The sequence below is a fragment of the Staurois parvus genome, unplaced genomic scaffold (assembly GCF_062004578.1).
Source record: "Staurois parvus isolate SC_StPar_1 unplaced genomic scaffold, SC_StPar_1.0 ptg001008l, whole genome shotgun sequence".
Classification (NCBI taxonomy): domain Eukaryota; kingdom Metazoa; phylum Chordata; class Amphibia; order Anura; family Ranidae; genus Staurois; species Staurois parvus.
In genome coordinates this window covers 1,236,026-1,256,121 of record NW_028318804.1, presented here as the reverse complement: position 1 = coordinate 1,256,121, position 20,096 = coordinate 1,236,026, and the positions used below count along the sequence as shown (strand labels likewise).

The window sequence follows — 20,096 nt, the reverse complement described above, 5'->3', positions numbered from 1 at the left end:
CCCTTTGCGTAGCTTTATGATTACTTTGTTTCTTTATTGCTGTGTCTGATCCATCCTTTTCCCTCCCAGGACTTTCCAACCCTTTCCGGGGTCTCTTGCTGTTAGGGGCTTTGGAGCGTAAAACCACTTTAGGATTGTACAAGCCATATTACTGCGAGCTAACGCCGTACGAGTTCCGCCTCCAACCAGATGGAGATGAGCAGAGCTGCGCTGAGACCTGCTCCTTGCTGCGCTGTGAATCTGTGGGGCCCACCCAAACTGACGGGCGCTTTGATCTTCAGTTTCACAATAAACGTTTGTATCTGAGGGCAGCGTCTAAAGACGAGGCTCAGGACTGGGTAGACAGGATAACTGAAGCCATCCAAAAACTCAGACCAAACAAAGATGATACCTGGGAGATTCTAAATGTCCCCAATTCTCCACAGCGATCACTGGACCTCAAAATTAACTCTCCATGTAAAGATGCTCAATCCCCTAATGAAAACTACTTGCCTTCTGCAGTATTTGACTGGTGCTGTCCATTGGAGGTGGAGCCAGATGCCTTGAAGGAGTCGGTTCTTTACATGAGGATACACAAAAAGTGGACTCGATTTGTCTTCTCATTATCAGACCAGGCTTTGAAATGTTTTCTACCCCGAGACTCAGAGAAATCCCTCTATGTTGTTTACAGCATTGAAACAGTGAAAGACATTTTACCGGATTCCAGCCTTGGCAGCCCATCTTGCTTCCGTCTGGTGACCACTAAAGGCTCCCTACAGTTACAAGCTGAGAGCTCCCAGGAGGCCAAGGCCTGGAGAGAGCTGGTCCGTGCTGCATACCTGGAATCGGAGGATGACCCAACTTTTCTACCAACTGTTGGAAATTACCAGATAAAATCACACATCAAAGAACATCTGCTCTTTCAGTACCTTCTCCATATTCCCACCGAGAGGGGGCTGGACATGCAGAACTTCAAGTGTGCAGGTCAGCGGGGGTGGTAGTAGGTTGGTGGTGTGGTGGTGGCGTATCAGAAGTGATACATGAGCAGTGAAGGGTTAGTGAGAGGCAGTAGTAGCAAGGTAACAGGTCAATGGTGGGACTGCAGGCCAATGTTAGTGATTCAGGAGTTGTGGGTCAGCCAGATCAGTGTTGGCAGTTCAGAGGTGGAAGATCAGGGTCAGTATGTTACTGTTTATGCGGCAGCAGTGGTGGACCGGCCAGAGCAGGTCACTGGTGTGAGCACAATGATGGTAGGTCACAGATCAGTGACGGTAGTTCAGATTTGGCAGGTATGGGTTGGTCGCTCAGCCAGGACAGGTGGCAGAGCAACAGTGGTGGTTTGGCAGGACAGTAGTGGCGATGTAGAAGTAGCAGGTCAGCACTGGAGGGTTGTTGATGAGGCTGCACGCCAGTGATGGTTTAGGAGTGGTGAGTCAACCTTGGCAGGCAAGAGGTGGTGGGTCAGTGTATCAGTGGTGGTGATTCAGATGTGATTCAGATTTTGCGGTCCAGGGGCAGCAGCCTAGTGGTGGTGGGTCATCCAGAGCAGGTCAGCAGTTACACCCATGTTCTTTGCCGTGTCTGAATAATTTATATGCCCGTTCTCATTGCAGGTTGCCATAAGCAGATTGGACTCCAGTTTGGAAAGGCAAAAATGTGTGCTTATTCTGCCTTGTACTATTGTGACTTGTGTCATCAGGATGAGAGATCTGTGATCCCTTCTAGAATTGTCCATAACTGGGATATGATAGAGCGAGTGGTGAGTCCTTTGCTATTGGGAAAATTTCATTTACCACTTCTCTTTGAGAACTGTTTGTTATAAATGGTAGCTGGACAGCGATATTAAATACACACTTGGAGAGATTTACTAAAAATGGAGCACTTAGAATCTGTTGCCCCTGGTAGCCAATCATCCTTCTAACTTCAGCTTGTTCAGTTAAGCATTGGCAATAAAACCTGGAAGCTGATTGGTTTCTATGCAGAGCTGCACTCGATTTTGCACTCTCCAGTTTTTGCAAATAACCACGAGTGTGCTTCGATTTGTAGAGCAGGCAATGGGCTTTTATAAAAAAACAAAAAAAAAAACCTGTGCTTAGGTAACTAAACTAAACCAATAACATAGAAAAGCAGCTCGCTCATAAGGCAATGAACATAATACAAAATACAAAAAAATGCAGCGCTAGTCACAAACACAAAATTCCAATAAAGCATAAAAAAAAGTTCCAATTCATAATAGTCCCAATAATATTACCACGATCCACCATCACCAGGACACCCGAATGGTTCAGCCTCTTACCAGAATTTCTGACCAAGTTACACCGGTCAATATAGGCAACTCCATTGGGAGATGAACATATGAATCATGGAATCAGCAGTCCTCATCCAGGTTAATATCAATCTTCCCCTTTAAGAATCTGAAGTTGGTCCTAAAAGAGTACTCTCGTCCAATATTTAAGTAAAGGATAAAAGAAAACAAACACTCATAGTGTAGTATTTGAGTAATTCACCCTGTTTAATTTAAGTTACTCGTACATTGTTATGGATGGTTACCAGCATTTGTATTCCGTTTCCAACCAAGAAAATGGCCATCTCCCATTGGAGTTGCCTATATTGACCGGTGTAATTCGGTCAGAAATTCTGGTAAGAGGCTGAACCATTCGGGTGTCCTGGTGATGGTGGGAATATTATTGGAACTTTTTATGTTTTATTGGAATTTTGTGTTTGTGATTAGTGCTGCATTTTTTTTGTGTTTTGTAATGGGCTTTCATGTTGAAGTGGTTTTACATCCATCCAATAACTTCCACAGCCCCCTGAAGTGTTCTAATGAATCCCTGATGTCTTGGTAAGGAAAACCTCTCGTTGCAATATTGCTATCACCTAAAAGGCTATTGACCACCTATGTGATGGCAATAAAGTTAAATATTGTAAAAAATTGGGTGTTTACATATGTGTGTAGAACACTAGCAAAAAATTGAGGCTTGTTGGTTATAGGTGAAGTTATCCTGGGCCAGTCCTTATTTTGTTTGTTAGTTTCCAGTCCTCCTGTAGGCAGTAGTATATACAAACAGTCTCTGAAGTCTTGTGTTCCTCAGTGAATGAGAGAGAAATATGGACGCTGCCAATGCCACCCTCCACCTAAAATGCTAGTTACATGGTTGTTCTGCTGATCTTCTGACCTGAAACATATATACAGACCAGGATGATCGGAGATCGGTCCTCTGTTTCAAATCAGTGACTGAGTTTTGAAGGCAGAGGTTGAGTACGACAGCCAGGCAACTAGTATTTGGAGGAATGTTCGTTAATGGGACCCTCAGTGGTTCTCTCATGACAGTTTGTTTTTGAAACTATTTTTTGTGCTTGTTCTCCTATTTTAAGGATTGTAAACTGATTTTCTGTGGTGCTCTGCCCACAGTCAAGGAATCATCAGCTGACTTGTGAGTAAGGGTTCCTCTTTTTTTTTTTTTTTTTTTTTTTTTGCCTTCCTTGTACATTATGTAAAATTGTGCTGAACTAATCTGGAGGGTTAGATAACCAAAACACTTCTCATAGGAGAAGTCAGGTACCCAATAATATATTTGTCAGGTCTCTGTTTCTTCCTGCCTTCACTGTGTACATTTGGATTTCAGCATTTTAGTGTGGAGCTCTTATTCTTTGATCCAGCCAAACAGAAGATTTTATTCCAAAACTTATAGCAAACTCATTGTCCAATGCATTTTCGGGTCCTTATTCCACCCTTTCATCAAAGCTACAGTGTGATATGAAGACATTAAAAAAAAATTAACCACTTGCTGCCCGCTTACAATACATTTATTGCAATCAGGCAGCACAGCCAGGCACCGCGACATATCTGTAAATTGCGGTGAACTTCCTGGCTTTCTGGCACACGTGTGCTCCTCCTGCTGACCCATTCTGTGATTGGACATAGCATGAGTTTGTCAGCAAGTTTTGGCTAATGATTATGGCTGAAACCTGATGATCGGCCTTGGCCAATCACAGCCCAGAGTTCTGTGTTTACAAACACTGAGTACACAGAGCAGCTATCTGGCTGTTTCATCCCCCTAAAAAGCAGCCGGATTTGTGAATAAAAGTAGCACATATTATACACATTACACTTGTTAGACACAGTTAACCCCTTGATTTCCCCTTTATGTTAACCCCTTCCCAGCCAGTGCCATTAGTACAGTGTACAGTATTAACACCAATCACTGTATTAATGTCACTAGCGACGTCAGTGTCAGTCTATTAGTGTGTCTCCCAACCAGTATGTGTTCCCGCCACACTATCCTAGTCACACTATAATTCATCGATCACCTCTTTTACAAGTATAGGGTCTATAGCTGCATACATTCCAGTATATATACCATAGTTTGTAGATGCTATATGTAACGGAGGGTTAGCGGCACAGAACACACAAGGCAGGCGGCAAACACTTAAAGCTTTATTAAAACAGACAACAGTCACTTAATGGGGAGTAGTGCAGGGAGAGAGAGTCCAAAATACTTGTAATCCAACCCCAGTGGGCAAAGTTAAAGTCTTTACAGCAATTTGTAATCCAAGAGGCAGTTCCCAAGCAGTCAGATAGCACAAGGGGAGCATACACTCACGCAAAGCTGATGCGATAGTCTCAGGCAGAGCTGACAGCGTTCCAGGCAGGGCTGATGTAGACTCTGGGATCCCCCTTCCTCCAATGTAGCTCAGGCAGAGCCGGGGGCCACTAGAGTCCAGCTGGACCTCTCAGTGGTTGCCCAGCAGAATGGCACACCAAGAGAGACCAGCACTAGCCTCTTAAACCTCATGAGCAGGAAGAGAGGTGGAGGGGGGTCATTAGCAGGTGACAATGAAGAGAATGGAACTACAATAATTTAATTACTGTAAACAGAAAAGACTGGTTGGACAGGATAATTAGTGGGGGGGGAAATACATTCATAAAATAGTAAGGCACTAATTAGGGATGTATACACTAATTGAATTTGGGACCTTTTGTGGAGGGGCGAGTTAATTACAGCTAGGGGCCTTTGGCACACAGGAGTCGAATACTAATTGGAGGAAGCTCTTCCTAAATTTGGGACCTTTTGTGAAGGGGCGAGGTAATTACAGCTAGGGGCCTTTGGCACACAGAAGTCGAATACTAATTGGAGGAAGCTCTTCCTATGGCCAGGAGGGATTAATACAGGAATTAATACCTAGGGATTAATAACTGGGCTGGCAGAAAACTCATATGGTGACACTCCGGATCAGTAAGCAGAAATTGATAATTGGCTGGGCCCCTATACCGTGACACTATAACTTTTATACAAACCAATTAATAAGACCTGTAGCAGTATACACATCACCCAGATGCCCCGTTGGTAGAATAGTCATAGATTTTTGTGACAATACCAGTTATAGATACAGAGTAAATTGCACCTTGGGTCCCATTTGCCATTCAGTCCACTATTCTAAAGTACATGGGATGGCCAAAGATGAAAAAAAATTGGTGATGACATGTCCGCCCTCAGTGGGTCAGAGTCAGGACGGGTGCATGAAATGGTCAGCGATGGAAGGAAGTTGGTGAAGACATGTCTGTGCTCAGTGGGTCAGAGTTAGGATGGGTACATGAAATGGTCAGCGATGGAAGGAAGTTGGTGAAGACATGTCTGCCCTCAGTGGGTCAGAGTCAGGACGGGTGCATGAAATGGTCAGCGATGGAAGGAAATTGGTGAAGACATCTCTGCGCTCAGTGGGTCAGAGTCAGGACGGGTGCATGAAATGGTCAGCGATGGAAGGAAATTGGTGAAGACATCTCTGCGCTCAGTGGGTCACTGTCAAAATTGCTACACGCAATGTCAGAAATAAAAGGAAGTCTGTAAGAACATGTCCTCAGTTTATGGGATGGTGGAGATGTCTGTCTTCTGTGTGTCACTATTGACAATAGGTACATGGGATAGCCAGAGATGAAGGGAAGGTTGATGAAGACTCTTTAGAGGAATGATGGGGATCTCTCACTCTAATTTATATTTGTTGCTCCAGGTGTCCCGACAAGCCATAAACTTCCTAAAAATGGTGCAGAATGAGCCACTTTTTAATGTGAAATATTTGAATGAAAGTCTTTACCAGCACACAACGATCATGTGTGAGATCGAACGCAACCGCGAGAAGCTGCGTCTCCTCGGGGAGTATCTGATGACATGTCGTAGCGGAGCTGTGCAGGAATTGAGCAACAGGTGAGCAGCTGATGTCACAGTTGGTGGAATAGGAGGCAGAAGGGAGACCAGTGGCATCCGGGGCAGATATATCTAATGACGTGGGGGAGACCCAACAAATGATGGATAAATTGATTCGACTTTTCCTATACTACTTTTTCTTTATTGTAGCCTAATATTAGTCATAAGAAAAGTGTCCACTCTGCTCCCTTGACACACTGCTGATATATGGTACGCTGTTGTACTGATACTGTCTCTATACTGATACTACCCATATACCGTGCAGTAATTGGTAGATATGGGTGGGGCAGGAGTATTGGGAATGAGCACAAATGGGTAGTTATGGATGGGAAATAGTGGTGCACCGAGATGAATATTCTGGGGCCGAAGCCGATACCGAAAATTCAGAATGCATTTAGCCAAAAGCTGAACCAAAATGTCTGCGTATGTGGGGGTGGGGAGCTCCAATTTTTTTTTTCTTTCTAGTGTGTGTGTTTTTCTTCACTATAGCTTACGGAATCAGCTGTCACTTTCCCCGAGCTAAAAGAAACAAAGTTGGTGAAGAAATAAAATTGTGTTTAAAAAAAAAAAATATATATATATAACTTTATTTTTTTACTTATGATTTTATTGCTATCACATGGGGGACCAATAGTCCCCTATGTGATAGCATATGAGTGACAGGCCATCTTTGTAGGGGGGGAGGGGAGGTAGTGTGTGCGAGGAGGGGGGCAGGAGATGGTGTGTATACAGAGAGGTTCCCTTACTGGCTGTCACTATATGTCCATGCCAGTTTTTAAATGCAAGTGCTGGCTTTTTAAAATAAAAGTAAACTTCTTTTAGCTGGGGAAAGTGACAGCTGATTCTGTGAGCTATAATGAAGAAAAAAAAAACCCGGCAATTGCATTTAAAAACCGGCACTGACCTATAGTGACAGCCAGTCACTATAGGTCAGTGCTGTTTTTTAAATGCAATTTCCGTCTTTCTATTTTTCTTTTCTTCACCAGTTTAGCTCGGTAAAGAAACTAAAAATAAACTGTTTCTTTTAGCTTGGGAAAAGTGACAGCTGATTCTCTGAGCTATAATGAAGAAAAAACACAGCAATTGCATTTAAAAACTGGCACTGATGTATAGTGATAGCCAGTGACTGTATACACTGCTCCTCTCCTGCCTTTCTCTGCCAACCCCCCCCTTCCCCCCCATCTGCAGTACACACAGTCCCCTGTATCGGCACCTGCATCGGCTAAATGTTTTTCTATCGGCAAAGTGCCGAGTACACCTATTTTTGGCCGATATGTTTCGGTGGCTGAAATTTTGGTGCATCCCTAGTGGGAAACGGCTATGAGAAATGTGCAGTGATAATTGGCTGGTATAGGTGGGGGAGAGGTATGGCAATCGCGTGTTAGTATATGGGTGGGGGAGGGGAATTTTACAAGAATGAGTAACTGAGGGGTAAGGGGAGGAAGTTGGGGGTTTGTTACATGGGAGGTGTCTGGAGTGTTTCTCTCTGACAAACAGCCAGTCAGTTTAGTGGTTTCATGCAGCCCTTATGGACTATAAATTGCAGACCTAATACTGGCCACAAACTGTGCCGGGCTTCTCCGGCCAGGGGGGTTCTAGACATTGTATACTATATAACATGGGTTGTTAAATTTTTTTTCTTTTTTCAGTTTGGATCAACGGAACTACCTTCTGGACTGTGCTCACACATACAGCTTGCGGGACCTTAGACAGGTGCGGTATGGAAAATTTGTCTTGTCTGAGGAATAACTGCCTGGATGTCATCAGGATCACTTTTTGAATGTTGTAGATTTGGGTTGTCGGGAATTTTAGCTGAAGCTTGGTCACTGTTTGCCATTCAATAAAGGAAACCTGTGCAGGGTGATGTGTAGGCTGCAAATGTCGCTTCCTTGTCCAGCTCTCATGATGATCCTCTGGCTTCAATGTTTTTTGTGTCCCTGGCCTGGAAATTGTGCCAGTCAGGGAGAAGGTTGTGTGTCAGCCAGTAAACAGCCTACTTCCAGCAAAGTCAAACAGCATTGTCAGTGCTCAGCACCGGCCTTCAGCTTCCGTTGACGTGGCTCAATCCCATTTTTAAATTTTTTTTTTCCCATCGACTACAGGTTTGTGCGTTGTGTGGTCCATGACCTATCAGGGATTTCAAGGTGCTCTTTATGATGGCAGATTCAGGAATAACCGCACACTGTGTTGATTTTGCTGTCCGGTATATTAGTGAGCGCTTTGTAGTCAAAGGGCTGTCGGGGATATCGGGTGCTGCACTGTGTGGTGGGGTGAGGGGGCTATCAAGGATACTGGTCTGTGCTGTATAATGCAGGAGCTGTCGGGGATATCGGGGTCACACTGTGTGTTGCAGGAGCTATCAGGGATATATCGGGACACACTGGGGGGATTTACTAAATCAGGTTCACCCAGAATCTGGTGCACCTGTGAATGATAGCCAATTGGCTTGCATCCTCAGCTAGTTCAATTAAGCTTTGGCAATAAAACCTGGAATCTGATTGGTTTCTATGCAGAAGTGAGCCTGATTTTGCACTCTCCAGCTTTAGTAAACAAACTCCGATGTGTGGTATGGGAGATGTCAGGAATATCAGGGCGTGCTATGTGGTGTGTTAGCTGTCAGGGAAATTGGGTTGTACTGTGTGAGGAGGTCGCTGTCAGGGACAATGGTGTGTGGTGCAGGAGCAGTCAGGGATATCCGTGCACTGTGTGGTGAGGAGGCTGCCAGGGATATTGGTGTGTGGTGAGGGGATGTTAGGGCTCCCCATGTGTGCTCTGGGGGCTGTCGGCACTCCCTAAGTGCGGTGATGGGGCTGTAAGGTCTGCTGACGTTTGGTGTGGGGACTGTCAGCGCTCCCGATGTGAGGTGTAGAGGGCTGTTATGGCTCCTTTTGTGTGGTGTGTTGGCACTTCTTGAAAGGCGGACATTTAAAAAATTCAAATAGCTTGCAGAGGGGCTGAGTATCGGGAGTCCTAAGTGGCAGGGACTACCTATTAAAGTGTTACTAAACCCAGGACCCTGCATTCACTGTATCTGCTCTCTCCGGACCCTGCATTCACTGTATCTGCTCTCTCCGGACCCTGCATTCACTATATCTGGTCTCCCAGGACCCTGCATTCACTATATCTGGTCTCCCCGGACCCTGCATTCACTGTATCTGCTCTCTCCGGACCCTGCATTCACTGTATCTGCTCTCTCCGGACCCTGCATTCACTATATCTGGTCTCCCAGGACCCTGCATTCACTATATCTGGTCTCCCAGGACCCTGCATTCACTATATCTGGTCTCCCAGGACCCTGCATTCACTATATCTGGTCTCCCAGGACCCTGCATTCACTATATCTGGTCTCCCAGTACCCTGCATTCACTGTATCTGCTCTCTCCGTACCCTGCATTCACTGTATCTGGTCTCCCAGGACCCTGCATTCACTATATCTGGTCTCCCAGGACCCTGCATTCACTATATCTGGTCTCCCAGGACCCTGCATTCACTATATCTGGTCTCCCCGGACCCTGCATTCACTATATCTGGTCTCCCCGGACCCTGCATTCACTATATCTGGTCTCCCCGGACCCTGCATTCACTATATCTGGTCTCCCCGGACCCTGCATTCACTATATCCGGTCTCCCCGGACCCTGCATTCACTATATCCGGTCTCCCCGGACCCTGCATTCACTATATCCGGTCTCCCCGGACCCTGCATTCACTATATCCGGTCTCCCCGGACCCTGCATTCACTATATCCGGTCTCCCCGGACCTTGCATTCACTATATCCGGTCTCCCCGGACCCTGCATTCACTATATCCGGTCTCCCCGGACCCTGCATTCACTATATCTGGTCTCCCACAGTACACAGAACATGAACGTGCAATTATTTTAGTAAATATAAACTGCTAAATACCTTTTCTCATCAGCAGTTTGAGCAGTCTTGTGATTTCTATCAGTTTCCAGCAAAGCATGTTAGAGCTTGCAGGAGGAGTTTTCATTCTGCTCTAGGATGATGCAGAACCCCTGACCTTTGTCTGGACAGTGCTGCTTGGCCCTGTGCTGATCACATGCACTCTCCCAAGAAAAAAAAAAAAAACCTCTCTAGCAGTACACACCAAACTGGGCAGGTGCAGTGTGACTCCACACAGGTTCATATCAGGAGATAAGACGGGGACAGTAGAAGGGGACCCCTTAGCTTCCACAGGAGTATAACAAGCATGTTTAGTAACACTTTACGTCTGTATCAATACAGCTTCTTACCTGCGGTTAAAACTAAGGCAGCCCATAGATGAGTCCTAAATTTATTTTAAATTTTTTTTTTGTTTAACCAGTGACTCGGTGAACTGGTGTTCAAACTGACTCGGTTCCCTCATCCACACACTTGATATCGATGGGGGGAATCCTCCCCACTGTGTCTTTGTATTCTGACAACTGGAAGCCTGTCAGAATACACTGATCAGTGTTGCAGGCTATAACCGGCAGTGCTGATTGTGTAGGTAATATCTGACAGGGCGGTTTTAAAGAAGTGTGTTGGTAGATTGACTTTCATGCAACCACAGTGCCCATACATGGATCGAAATTCAGCCAGTTCCTGTTGAGCCGACCAAATTTCGATCCATGTATGGCCGGCTTAAGATGATAATCAGAGCTGTCCCCATCTTCTAATATTATTCTTTGATCGTAAGTATCTTTTTTTTTTTTTTTCTTTTTTTTTTTTCTTTTTTATTAATTCACCTACCAAAATGTAAAGGTCTTTTTTATAAACCTTTTTCTTAAAGCTCTGTATCCTAGGAATCTGCTATGTGGGTGAAATATTTTTGCAGATGCTGTAATGCAGTCTCCATATATCTCTGGCAGATGTGGTAATGTGTGTCTTTTTACAGATCGCTGATGGACTGTTTGAACCTTTTCTTCATTCTGCTGTTGAGTTTGCCTGCAGTCATGTCTTTCAATGTGATCTGTGCAGTCAGAGAGGATTCATCTGTCAGATATGTAACAGCAATGAGATCATCTACCCCTTCCAGTTTGACACAACCAGCAGGTGAGACGTTAGGATTCCAAATTCCCGTGTGTTATTTTGTAAAGTGTTGCGCAAAGTGTTGATGCTATATAAATGTATTCTAATAATAATATTTGTTACACCTAGGGACCGCTCCTATTTCCGCCATGGGTTGAGTAAAAATAGAATTGATGCTCAGGGGTGTGGAAATTTTTGAAAAAACGACTAGTCCAGGGACTAAATCGGGGCCCCAATCTACTTGTGCCTCATGACAATCTACTTGTCCCGATTAAAAAAAAAAAAAAAAAAAAAAAAAAAAAAATTTAAATCAAAAACTCATTTAACCTCCTTAGCGGTTTTCCCGAGTGTAGCTCGGGGGAAAATTTCAATACCAAGAGCGGTAACCCTGAGCTACACTCGGGCTTACCATGTGGCGTTGCTCAGGAGGTCCCTGCAGCACTTACCTTGTCCTTCGCTCCCACGATGTGTCCCCTGCAGCGTCCCCGGCCATCTCCTACGGCCGATGCCAGCATCTGGCTTCTGTGTTCCGGTCCCTGTGACGTCGGGACGTACGGGTGCCGGAACCGGCGGGAAATTTGAAATTTTTAAAAAATGTCATTTTTGCGGTCATTGCTGTTTCAATGCATTTCACATATATTTTGTCCGTACTGCTTTGTCCGGCGCCCTGCCTGCATTTTTTCTGCCTGGAAACTTAGAAAAGTCCATGGCGTCCAAAAAGCGTCCCTTTTACGTCAAAAGCGGTTTTAGAACAGCGATAGTAAATCAGAACCACTTGCAGAATTGAGTGATAATGATTTGTGGGGGAAATTCATCATCAGACACTGAAAACGATTTTGCAACTTTGCTCAGCGATGTGCGAATTTGCCTCTGTATTTCAAATTTCAGTGTTTTTGGTTTGACTATATTATTGAATTAAATGTATTATTATTATATTATTTTTTATGATTATTTATTAAATTTATAATTTATGGTTTCGTGTTTCAAGTTTTATCATACCCGGGATGTTTACTAGACTCTTGTTCAGACAGATTTCAGTGAGTTATTCCTAAAAATTACAGCCTACAATAAAAAACTACATATTTCCATGCAAAAAAAGGTACCGCTTTCAGCACAAAAGATCGGAAAGAATTATTATTATTATTATTATTATTATTATACAGTATTTATAAAGCGCCAATGGTTCGCTCAGCGCTGTACATTACAAAGGGGGACAGAACATGTGACAGAACAATACCAATACAATGCAAAACATGAGGGGATCGAGGGCCCTGCTCTCTCGAGCTTACAATCTAGGAGGGAGGGGATGTTGGCACAGGAGGAGATAGCTGTGGGGGATGGAGTGGTAGGAAGAGTGGAGGAGGTCGGCAAGTTAGCAGGGGATGGGGTAGGCTTCCCTGAAGAGGTGGGTTTTCAGGGTGCGCCTAAAGGAGAGGAGAGTAGGTGATAATCTGATGGGTTGGGGCAGGGAGTTCCAGAGGATGGGTGACACCCTGGAGAAGTCCTGGAGGCGGGCATGGGAGGAGGAGACCAGGGAACTAGAGAGAAGGAGGTCTTGTGAGGAGCGCAGTGTGCGTGCTGGGTGGTACTTGGATATTAGGTCGGTGATGTAGTTTGGGGCAGTATGGTGGACAGCTTTGTACGTCAGTGTTAGGATTTTGAATTTGATCCGTTGTGCAATCGGAAGCCAGTGGAGGGATTGGCAGAGGGGGGTGGCGGAGATGGAGCGGTTGGAATGGTGAATAAGTCTGGCAGCCGTATTCAGGATCGTCTGAAGCGGGGATAGCCAGCGGCGAGGCTGTATGTGCTGCCCGCAGTAACTAAAATGTTCCAAGCCTGCATTGAAGGAATAATATAAAAACAGCTCATAGAAAATGTTTATTACCTTCATACAAAACTAGAAAAGGCTTGCTTTCAACTGATAGGAAAAACTTTGCTTCATGTAGTGAGGAGATAAAAGCTCTCACCTGTTCATAAGCAGTACAGTCCAACAGACTGAAAATCTCAACTTTGATACAAAAATATCCACTGAGAACACAAATCGATATATGCTCCAAGTCCTTGTCATTCTGGGAAAAAGTCTCATAAATTATACCTTTTTCTTATTTACAAAAAAATGTAAAAATTACAACAAGTCTTTAATGTACACATTCCTCCGCACTGCGTTGGAAACACCTTCATTAAATCGAAACCAAACATCGCTGTTCCCTACGGCCGTTCCAATCTTCTTCTCTATGGGATCCTCTTGGTTTGAACTCACTGTAACAGTGGAAGCCACTTTTTTCACTATCTGCCGGCCAAAGAAATCCTTCTCGGGCTTCTCCTCAAATGTCGCTTTCTTCATGATACTCTCAAGGCGCTGCTCATGGTTCAATGATCCTGGTGTAGCGGCAGGTTTGACTGCAGTCTTTTCAGCATCCTTTTCTTCCTTTTTGCTGGCAGCATCCCTTCCTGCGTTGCGCGCTTGCTGGAAGGCCTCTGACCGAATTATACCGCTGAGGAGGTTAAATTGGAGCTGATTTTAGGAATGTCGGGCTTTTAAAAACAAAAGAGGCTTTATGGCGACTTAAGCGTGTAATATTTTTAACATTGCGCTGTATGTCTCCTCCTCCCCTCCCTGCCTCTCTCCAGCATCGCACCAAGGGACTAGCAGGGAGGAGAGAGACCTTGAAGTGTAATGAGCACCGATTGGCTGCTTGTCAGGAAAGAGAGTGTCCAGCTTATCCTTTATCCCTTTTGCTGCCAGAGCTGTTTTTGCATTTTTTTTGCACACGTTTATAAAAAAAAAAAAAAAAAAATTTAGTCCAGAAGATTACATAAAACCCCCAAATATTGAATATTTTCTGAAAGAAGAGACCCTAGAGAATAAAATAGTGGTAGTTCCAATTTTTTATGTCGCATATTACCGCAATATTTCAGTAAAAAAATACAAGCAAGTTCATTTTAGGCCACAAAAAAGGGAATAAATTGCCTTTTTTTTTTTTTGTAAAATGTAAAAGATGAGGTTGAAGCGAGTAAATATTCAACTTTGTCAAACCTTAAATTTGTGCGCGCTCGTGAAATGGCGACGAACTTCAGTACCTTATATTTTCTATAGGTTGACACTTTTAAAGCTCCGTATACCAGTTTATCATTATGGAGGAGGTCTGGTGCTAGAATTATTGCTCTAATCCTGGCATGCGTGGCGATATGGGACATGTGTATCACAGTCGACTGTTCCATGTGTAGGCACCCCAGCGTGTGCTTTTACGTTTGTATGTGCGTATCTGTGATTGTGGGGGCCTCAAATTTTTTTTTGGGGGGGGAATGGTATGTGCTTGGGTGTAACTTTCCTTTTTTAATAATACAAAAAACCTTATGTGATTATTTTTGGTGACAGGTTCTCTTTGAGATATCCAAGGTCTAAAAGACCCTGGATGTCTCCCCTTTACTCCACTGGGGATTGCTCTTTCCTGGGGGACCCGGAAGTGACATCATAATGTCACTTCTGAGTCAGCACAAGAACAGGAGGGGAGTGGACATTTCTGCTTTACTCCCTCCCCTCTAGCCGACGGCTAGCAGGGCCCGCAGATGAGCAAGTGGAGCCTGGGAGACCTTACGGCGGGGGTGTGGAGAGGCTGGCACTGGGTGGAAGCAATCGGTGGCAGTGTTGCCGCCAATTGCTTCACCTCACAGGTGAGCCTTGCTGCTTGCCCGCAGCAGGGCTAAAGGTAGAAAGAAACTGCCTACCCGGCACCTAGAACTACATATCCCAGGCATCGGGCGATAGGAATGCAACATTTCTGGATGCTAGTAACTAAGACCCTTTTTGATAAATTATGGAAAATTTTGCTTGGGTCAGAGTGATTGATTACATCATCCCTGATGGCAGCTTCTAATCTGACAATTAGATCTACGTAATTATGGAGCCAGTTCTTCCTGTCCCAGGACAGGTTGTCATTCTTTGTGTTGTCCTGTAGATGGCAGTATCTGAACCCTGTCTCTTCTCTCATAGGTGTCTTGAATGTAAAGCAGTCTTCCATATTCCATGTAAGGCTCGGCAGACAGAGTGCCCGCGGTGCCTGCGGAGGAGAAGGTACCAGGATGAGGGGATGAAGTTGTGAGGCGCCTTAGTTGTTGACTGACAATTTCCTGCGGTGTGGAAGATACAGTTGCTGCTGCCTGTCACTTTATACCTGTATATAGACTGTATATTCCCTGTGTGTATGTAGTGTATAAACTCTGAAATGAAGGAAGATGTGGATATGGTGCATTATGCTAATGGGGTGGACCCTTGCTTTTCCTAGCCATGACCTGCAAGAAACACGCCGTTATATCCACAGACCCGAACTGCCTAGACAAGTTTCTCTGTGTGTCTGGTCTCCACATGTAAATACATGGTCTTCCACCACTTAAACAACCTATTCCATGTCACACCTGTGCGAACTATCCAGCATTGGATCCTTGGCCAGGCAGCAGACCCCCTCTTCCTGACTAATACAAGATCTGTCCTCCATCGGAGCCTTGGCCAGGCAGGACCCTCCTTTCCTAACTAATACAAGATCTGTCCTCCATCGGAGCCTTGGCTAGGCAGGACACCCGTTAACTAATACAAGATCTGTCCTCCATCGGAGCCTTGGCCAGGCAGGACACTCCTTTCCTAACTAATACAAGATCTGTCCTCCATCGGAGCCTTGGCCAGGCAGGACACGCCCTCTTCCTGACTAATACAAGATCTGTCCTCCATCGGAGCCTTGGCCAGTCAGGACACTCCTTTCCTAACTAATACAAGATCTGTCCTCCATCGGAGCCTTGGCCAGGCAGGACACTCCTTTCCTAACTAATACAAGATCTGACCTCCATCGGAGCCTTGGCCAGGCAGGAGACCCCTTTCCTAACTAATACAAGATCTGTCCTCCATCGGAGCCTTGGCCAGGCAGGACACTCCTTTCCTAACTAATACAAGATCTGTCCTCCATCAGAACCTTGGCCAGGCAGAAGACCCCTTTCCTAACTAATACAAGAACTGTCTGCCATCTAAGTCTTGGTGCGGCTGTATACCCACTTTCTATGTAATATGATATCTGCTTTGGCCAGAGAACTATTTGTATTAAGAAACCGATCTGTCATCAGAACCTCAGCTAGGCAGGACACCCCCTCTTCCTAATATGACAACTGTCCACCTTTGGATGGCGCCTCAGGCAGAAAGGACACTGTCTTGCTCACTAATCCTGACACATTATGAAGAGTTACTCGTTATTATTTCTATGGAAATACGAAGTTTACAGTTTGGAATATTTTTCTAGTTTTCATCTTATTTTTTTAATAAATCATGTGCCTTTCTGACAATAGACAGTAGTGAGTAGCAGCCAAGCATCATGGGAGATAGAGGACAGAGCCGCCTCCTTGAGCGTCTGCTTGTCTTCTGAGTGAAGTACGTTCCCAGTGTGGACACTTCCTGATTGGACAGCAAGGAGGGTTCACAGCATTAACACTTCACCTAATCACTAAATGAAGAGCCAGTCCTATATATTATATATTACTTCTATTTTAGGGAAATCTGGGTCCTGACAGTTTGGCCTACACGGCTGCTCTAGGTAGTTCCTCCATTTACTTCAACGGATTGTGGCTGAAATATCCTCTATTTTTAAGGAAAACCTTCCACTTGGAGAAGAAATTTACTCCACTCTGAGTGGAAGGAAGCTGATGGTGGCACTCTCCTCAGTCTTTTTTATTTTGTTTTCACTATTTTCTGAAAATTCTATACAACAGAGGAGAACCTAAAGTTCAACAAAATAGAAATTATAGATTTTGCTGATCTTTATAAATGCCCAAATATGTTCTACAACTCCTCCCAGCAGCCAATCTATATAAATACCTAATCATGTACTGCAACTCCTCCAACAGCCAATCTATATAACTACCTAATCATGGTTAAAGCAGAGTTCTTCTCAAAAGTAGAAGCTCTGCTTATTTGCCTCCCCCCCTTCACTCCCATATTTGGCACTTTTTTTGGGGGGGGAGTAGAAGCGGATAACTGGTTTTTGACAAGTATCCACTTCCAGCTCAGTTCACAGTAGCAAAGTGAGCTGGAAGTTCAGCCCCCCTCCTTCCTCCTGCAGTCTTTGGGACACTTCACAGGTCCCAGAAGACTGCTGGACCAATCAGGATTCGCAGCGCAACTCGTGCATGCGCAGTGGGCACCCGGCTGTGAAACCGTAGCTGTCACAACCTGGTGCCCACAGTTGAGATGCCGGCACCTGGGAGAGAAGAGACGGTGCGGGTGAGCACATCACTGGACTCTAGGACGGGAGTGTGTGTTTAATAAAAGTCAGCAGCTGCAGATTTTGTAGCTGCTGACTTTTAATAAACAAAAATGACTGGACCTCTGCTTTAACCAACTTCTCCAGCAACCAGTCCATATAAATACTCAATCGTGGTCCATAACTCTCCAGCAACCAATCTATGTAAAGACCTAATCATGGTCCAAACTCCTCTAGCAGCCAATTAATTAAAATGCCACATCATGTCCCATGACTTCTTTAGCAGCCAATCTTTATATTACACCACCATGTGCCATGACGTCTTTAGCTTCCTATCTGTATAAATGCCCTATTATGCCCCATGGGTCCTTCAGCATCCAGCCTTTATAAATACCAATCACTTCCTATGACTCCTCCACAACCAATCTTTATAAATACCAATCATGTCTCATGACTCTAGCAACCAATTTTTTTCAAAGATTCCTCAAGCAGCTTATCTATATAATTACCAAACATGACCCATCCAGCAGCTACTCTTCATATCTACCTTGTCATGTTTCATGACTCCTTAATCAACCAATTTTTATTAATGCCCCATCATGTCCCTTGACTCCTCCAGTAGTCAAACCTAAGGCCTTATGCACATGGAGACTTTTGTGCTTCTTACATAAATTCTGAGCACAAGGCAGCTGCAGCATACAACCGCCCATAGTGACAAATCAATACTAGCTGTACGAGGGTATTACACTGTAATTGCATGGGCACCCGTATGGGTGTAAATCATGGAACGTGACTCTTGAGTGTACTGGGATTTAAACTCGTGCAAAGGACAGTGTATATCCAACATATAGCTAGCATTCAGTCATTTAGTACTAGGGGCAGCTGTACACTGCAGCTGTCTCACACCCACAGTTTACGTAAGAAACACAAAAGTGTACCTGTGCATGGGGCCCAATAAAGATCTTATCATATCCTATGTTTTTTTTTTTTTTTTTTTTTTTTTAGCAGTCAATCTTTATAAATACCGCATTATATCTCATAATTCCACCAACAGCAAATCTTTATAAATACCACAGCCTGTCCCATGACTCTTCCAAAAGCCAGTCTTTTTAAATACCCCATCGTGTCCCATTACTTTTCCAACATCCAAACTTTATAAATACCACAGCCTGTCCCATGATTCTTCCAACAGCCAATCTTCATAAATACCCCATCGTGTCCCATGACTCTCCCAACAGCCAATCTTTATAAATACCACAGCCTGTCCCATGACTTCCAACAGCCAGTCTTTATAAATACCCCATCGTGTCCCATGACTCTTCCAACAGCCAATCTTTATAAATACAACAGCCTGTCCCATGGCTCTTCCAACAGCCAGTCTTTATAAATACCACAGCCTGTCCCATGACTTCCAACAGCCAGTCTTTATAAATACCCCATCGTGTCCCATGACTCGTCCAACAGCCAATCTTTATAAATACAACAGCCTGTCCCATGGTTCTTCCAACAGCCAGTCTTTATAAATACCCCATCGTGTCCCATGACTTTTCCAACAGCCAGTCTTTATAAATACCACAGCCTGTCCCATGACTCTTCCAACAGCCAATCTTTATAAATACCCCATTGTGTCCCATGACTTTTCCAATCCAACAGCCAATCTTTATAAATACCACAGCTTGTCCCATGACTCTTCCAACAGCCAGTCTTTATAAATACCCCATCGTGTCCCATGACTTTTCCAACAGCCAATCTATATAAGTACCCGATCATGGTTAACCAACTGCTCCAACAACCGTAACTCTTCCAGCTGCCAGTTTTATAAATACTGTGCTATGCCACAATATTCTGCCAACCGCCAGTCTTTATAAATACCCCATAATGTGCCATGATCCCCACACACTGACTGACACATTACTGGAGAAGGGAAATAACTGACATATCTATATTATATTTACATGGCCTGGAAGGCCACAGTCACTTGGTCACGTTGCAGTGAGATTGGGATCTTCCTCCCTAAGCTTGGTTTTGCTGGATTAGGAGGTTGCAGTTTACAGCTCAGTAATGTTATGGTGATCAGCAGCTTCTTTCCCTTCCAGGACACAGAAAACGTAACCTAATACAACCTCTATCTGGAGAGTAGAAACGAGGAGCTCAAGTGCCAAATGTTTACTAACAAACCTTTCATCGGTTTAAATTATTCTGCCAATAAACCAGATTTACCATGATGGTGTGTATGTGGTGTTTTATTTCATGTAAGTGTTCAGATTCGTTTCCGGATTCCTCCAGTGCTATATTTCCAGTATAAAGAAAGATGAATACAAGACAGTCCCTTAACCTCACCTCATATCTTCCACGTCTTTAATAATTTGAACATTATACAGTATGTCCAGTATATATAACTTGTATCTGGAGAGCGGTGATGTCACTCCCGTATAATATATCTTATATCTGGAGAGCGGTGATGTCACTCCCGTATAATATATCTTATATCTGGAGAGCGGTGATGTCACACCTGTATAATAGAGCTTCTATCTGGAGAGCGGTGATGTCACTCCTGTATAATATAACATATCTGGAGAGCGCGGTGATGTTACTCCTGTATATTATAACTGATAACTGTAGAGTGGTGATGTCATTCTTCTATAATATAACTTTTGGAGAGCCG

At 44.3% G+C, this 20,096-nt stretch overlaps 1 protein-coding gene across 4 annotated transcripts in view; it reads left to right on the top strand.

Annotated features, from left to right (window-relative positions):
* Positions 1-19,656, top strand: part of PLEKHM1 (pleckstrin homology and RUN domain containing M1) — a 39,715-nt gene extending 20,059 nt beyond the window's left edge. For all 4 annotated transcript variants that reach the window (XM_089657544.1, XM_089657542.1, XM_089657543.1 and 1 more), the window contains 6 exons: positions 70-963; positions 1,593-1,738; positions 5,989-6,182; positions 7,832-7,895; positions 11,056-11,213; positions 15,184-19,656. In XM_089657544.1, the coding sequence (XP_089513670.1) occupies positions 70-963; positions 1,593-1,738; positions 5,989-6,182; positions 7,832-7,895; positions 11,056-11,213; positions 15,184-15,292 (1,565 nt within the window). In that variant the 3' untranslated portion in view covers positions 15,293-19,656. The remainder of the gene's footprint in view (positions 1-69; positions 964-1,592; positions 1,739-5,988; positions 6,183-7,831; positions 7,896-11,055; positions 11,214-15,183) is intronic.
* The last annotated feature ends 440 nt before the right edge of the window (positions 19,657-20,096 follow it).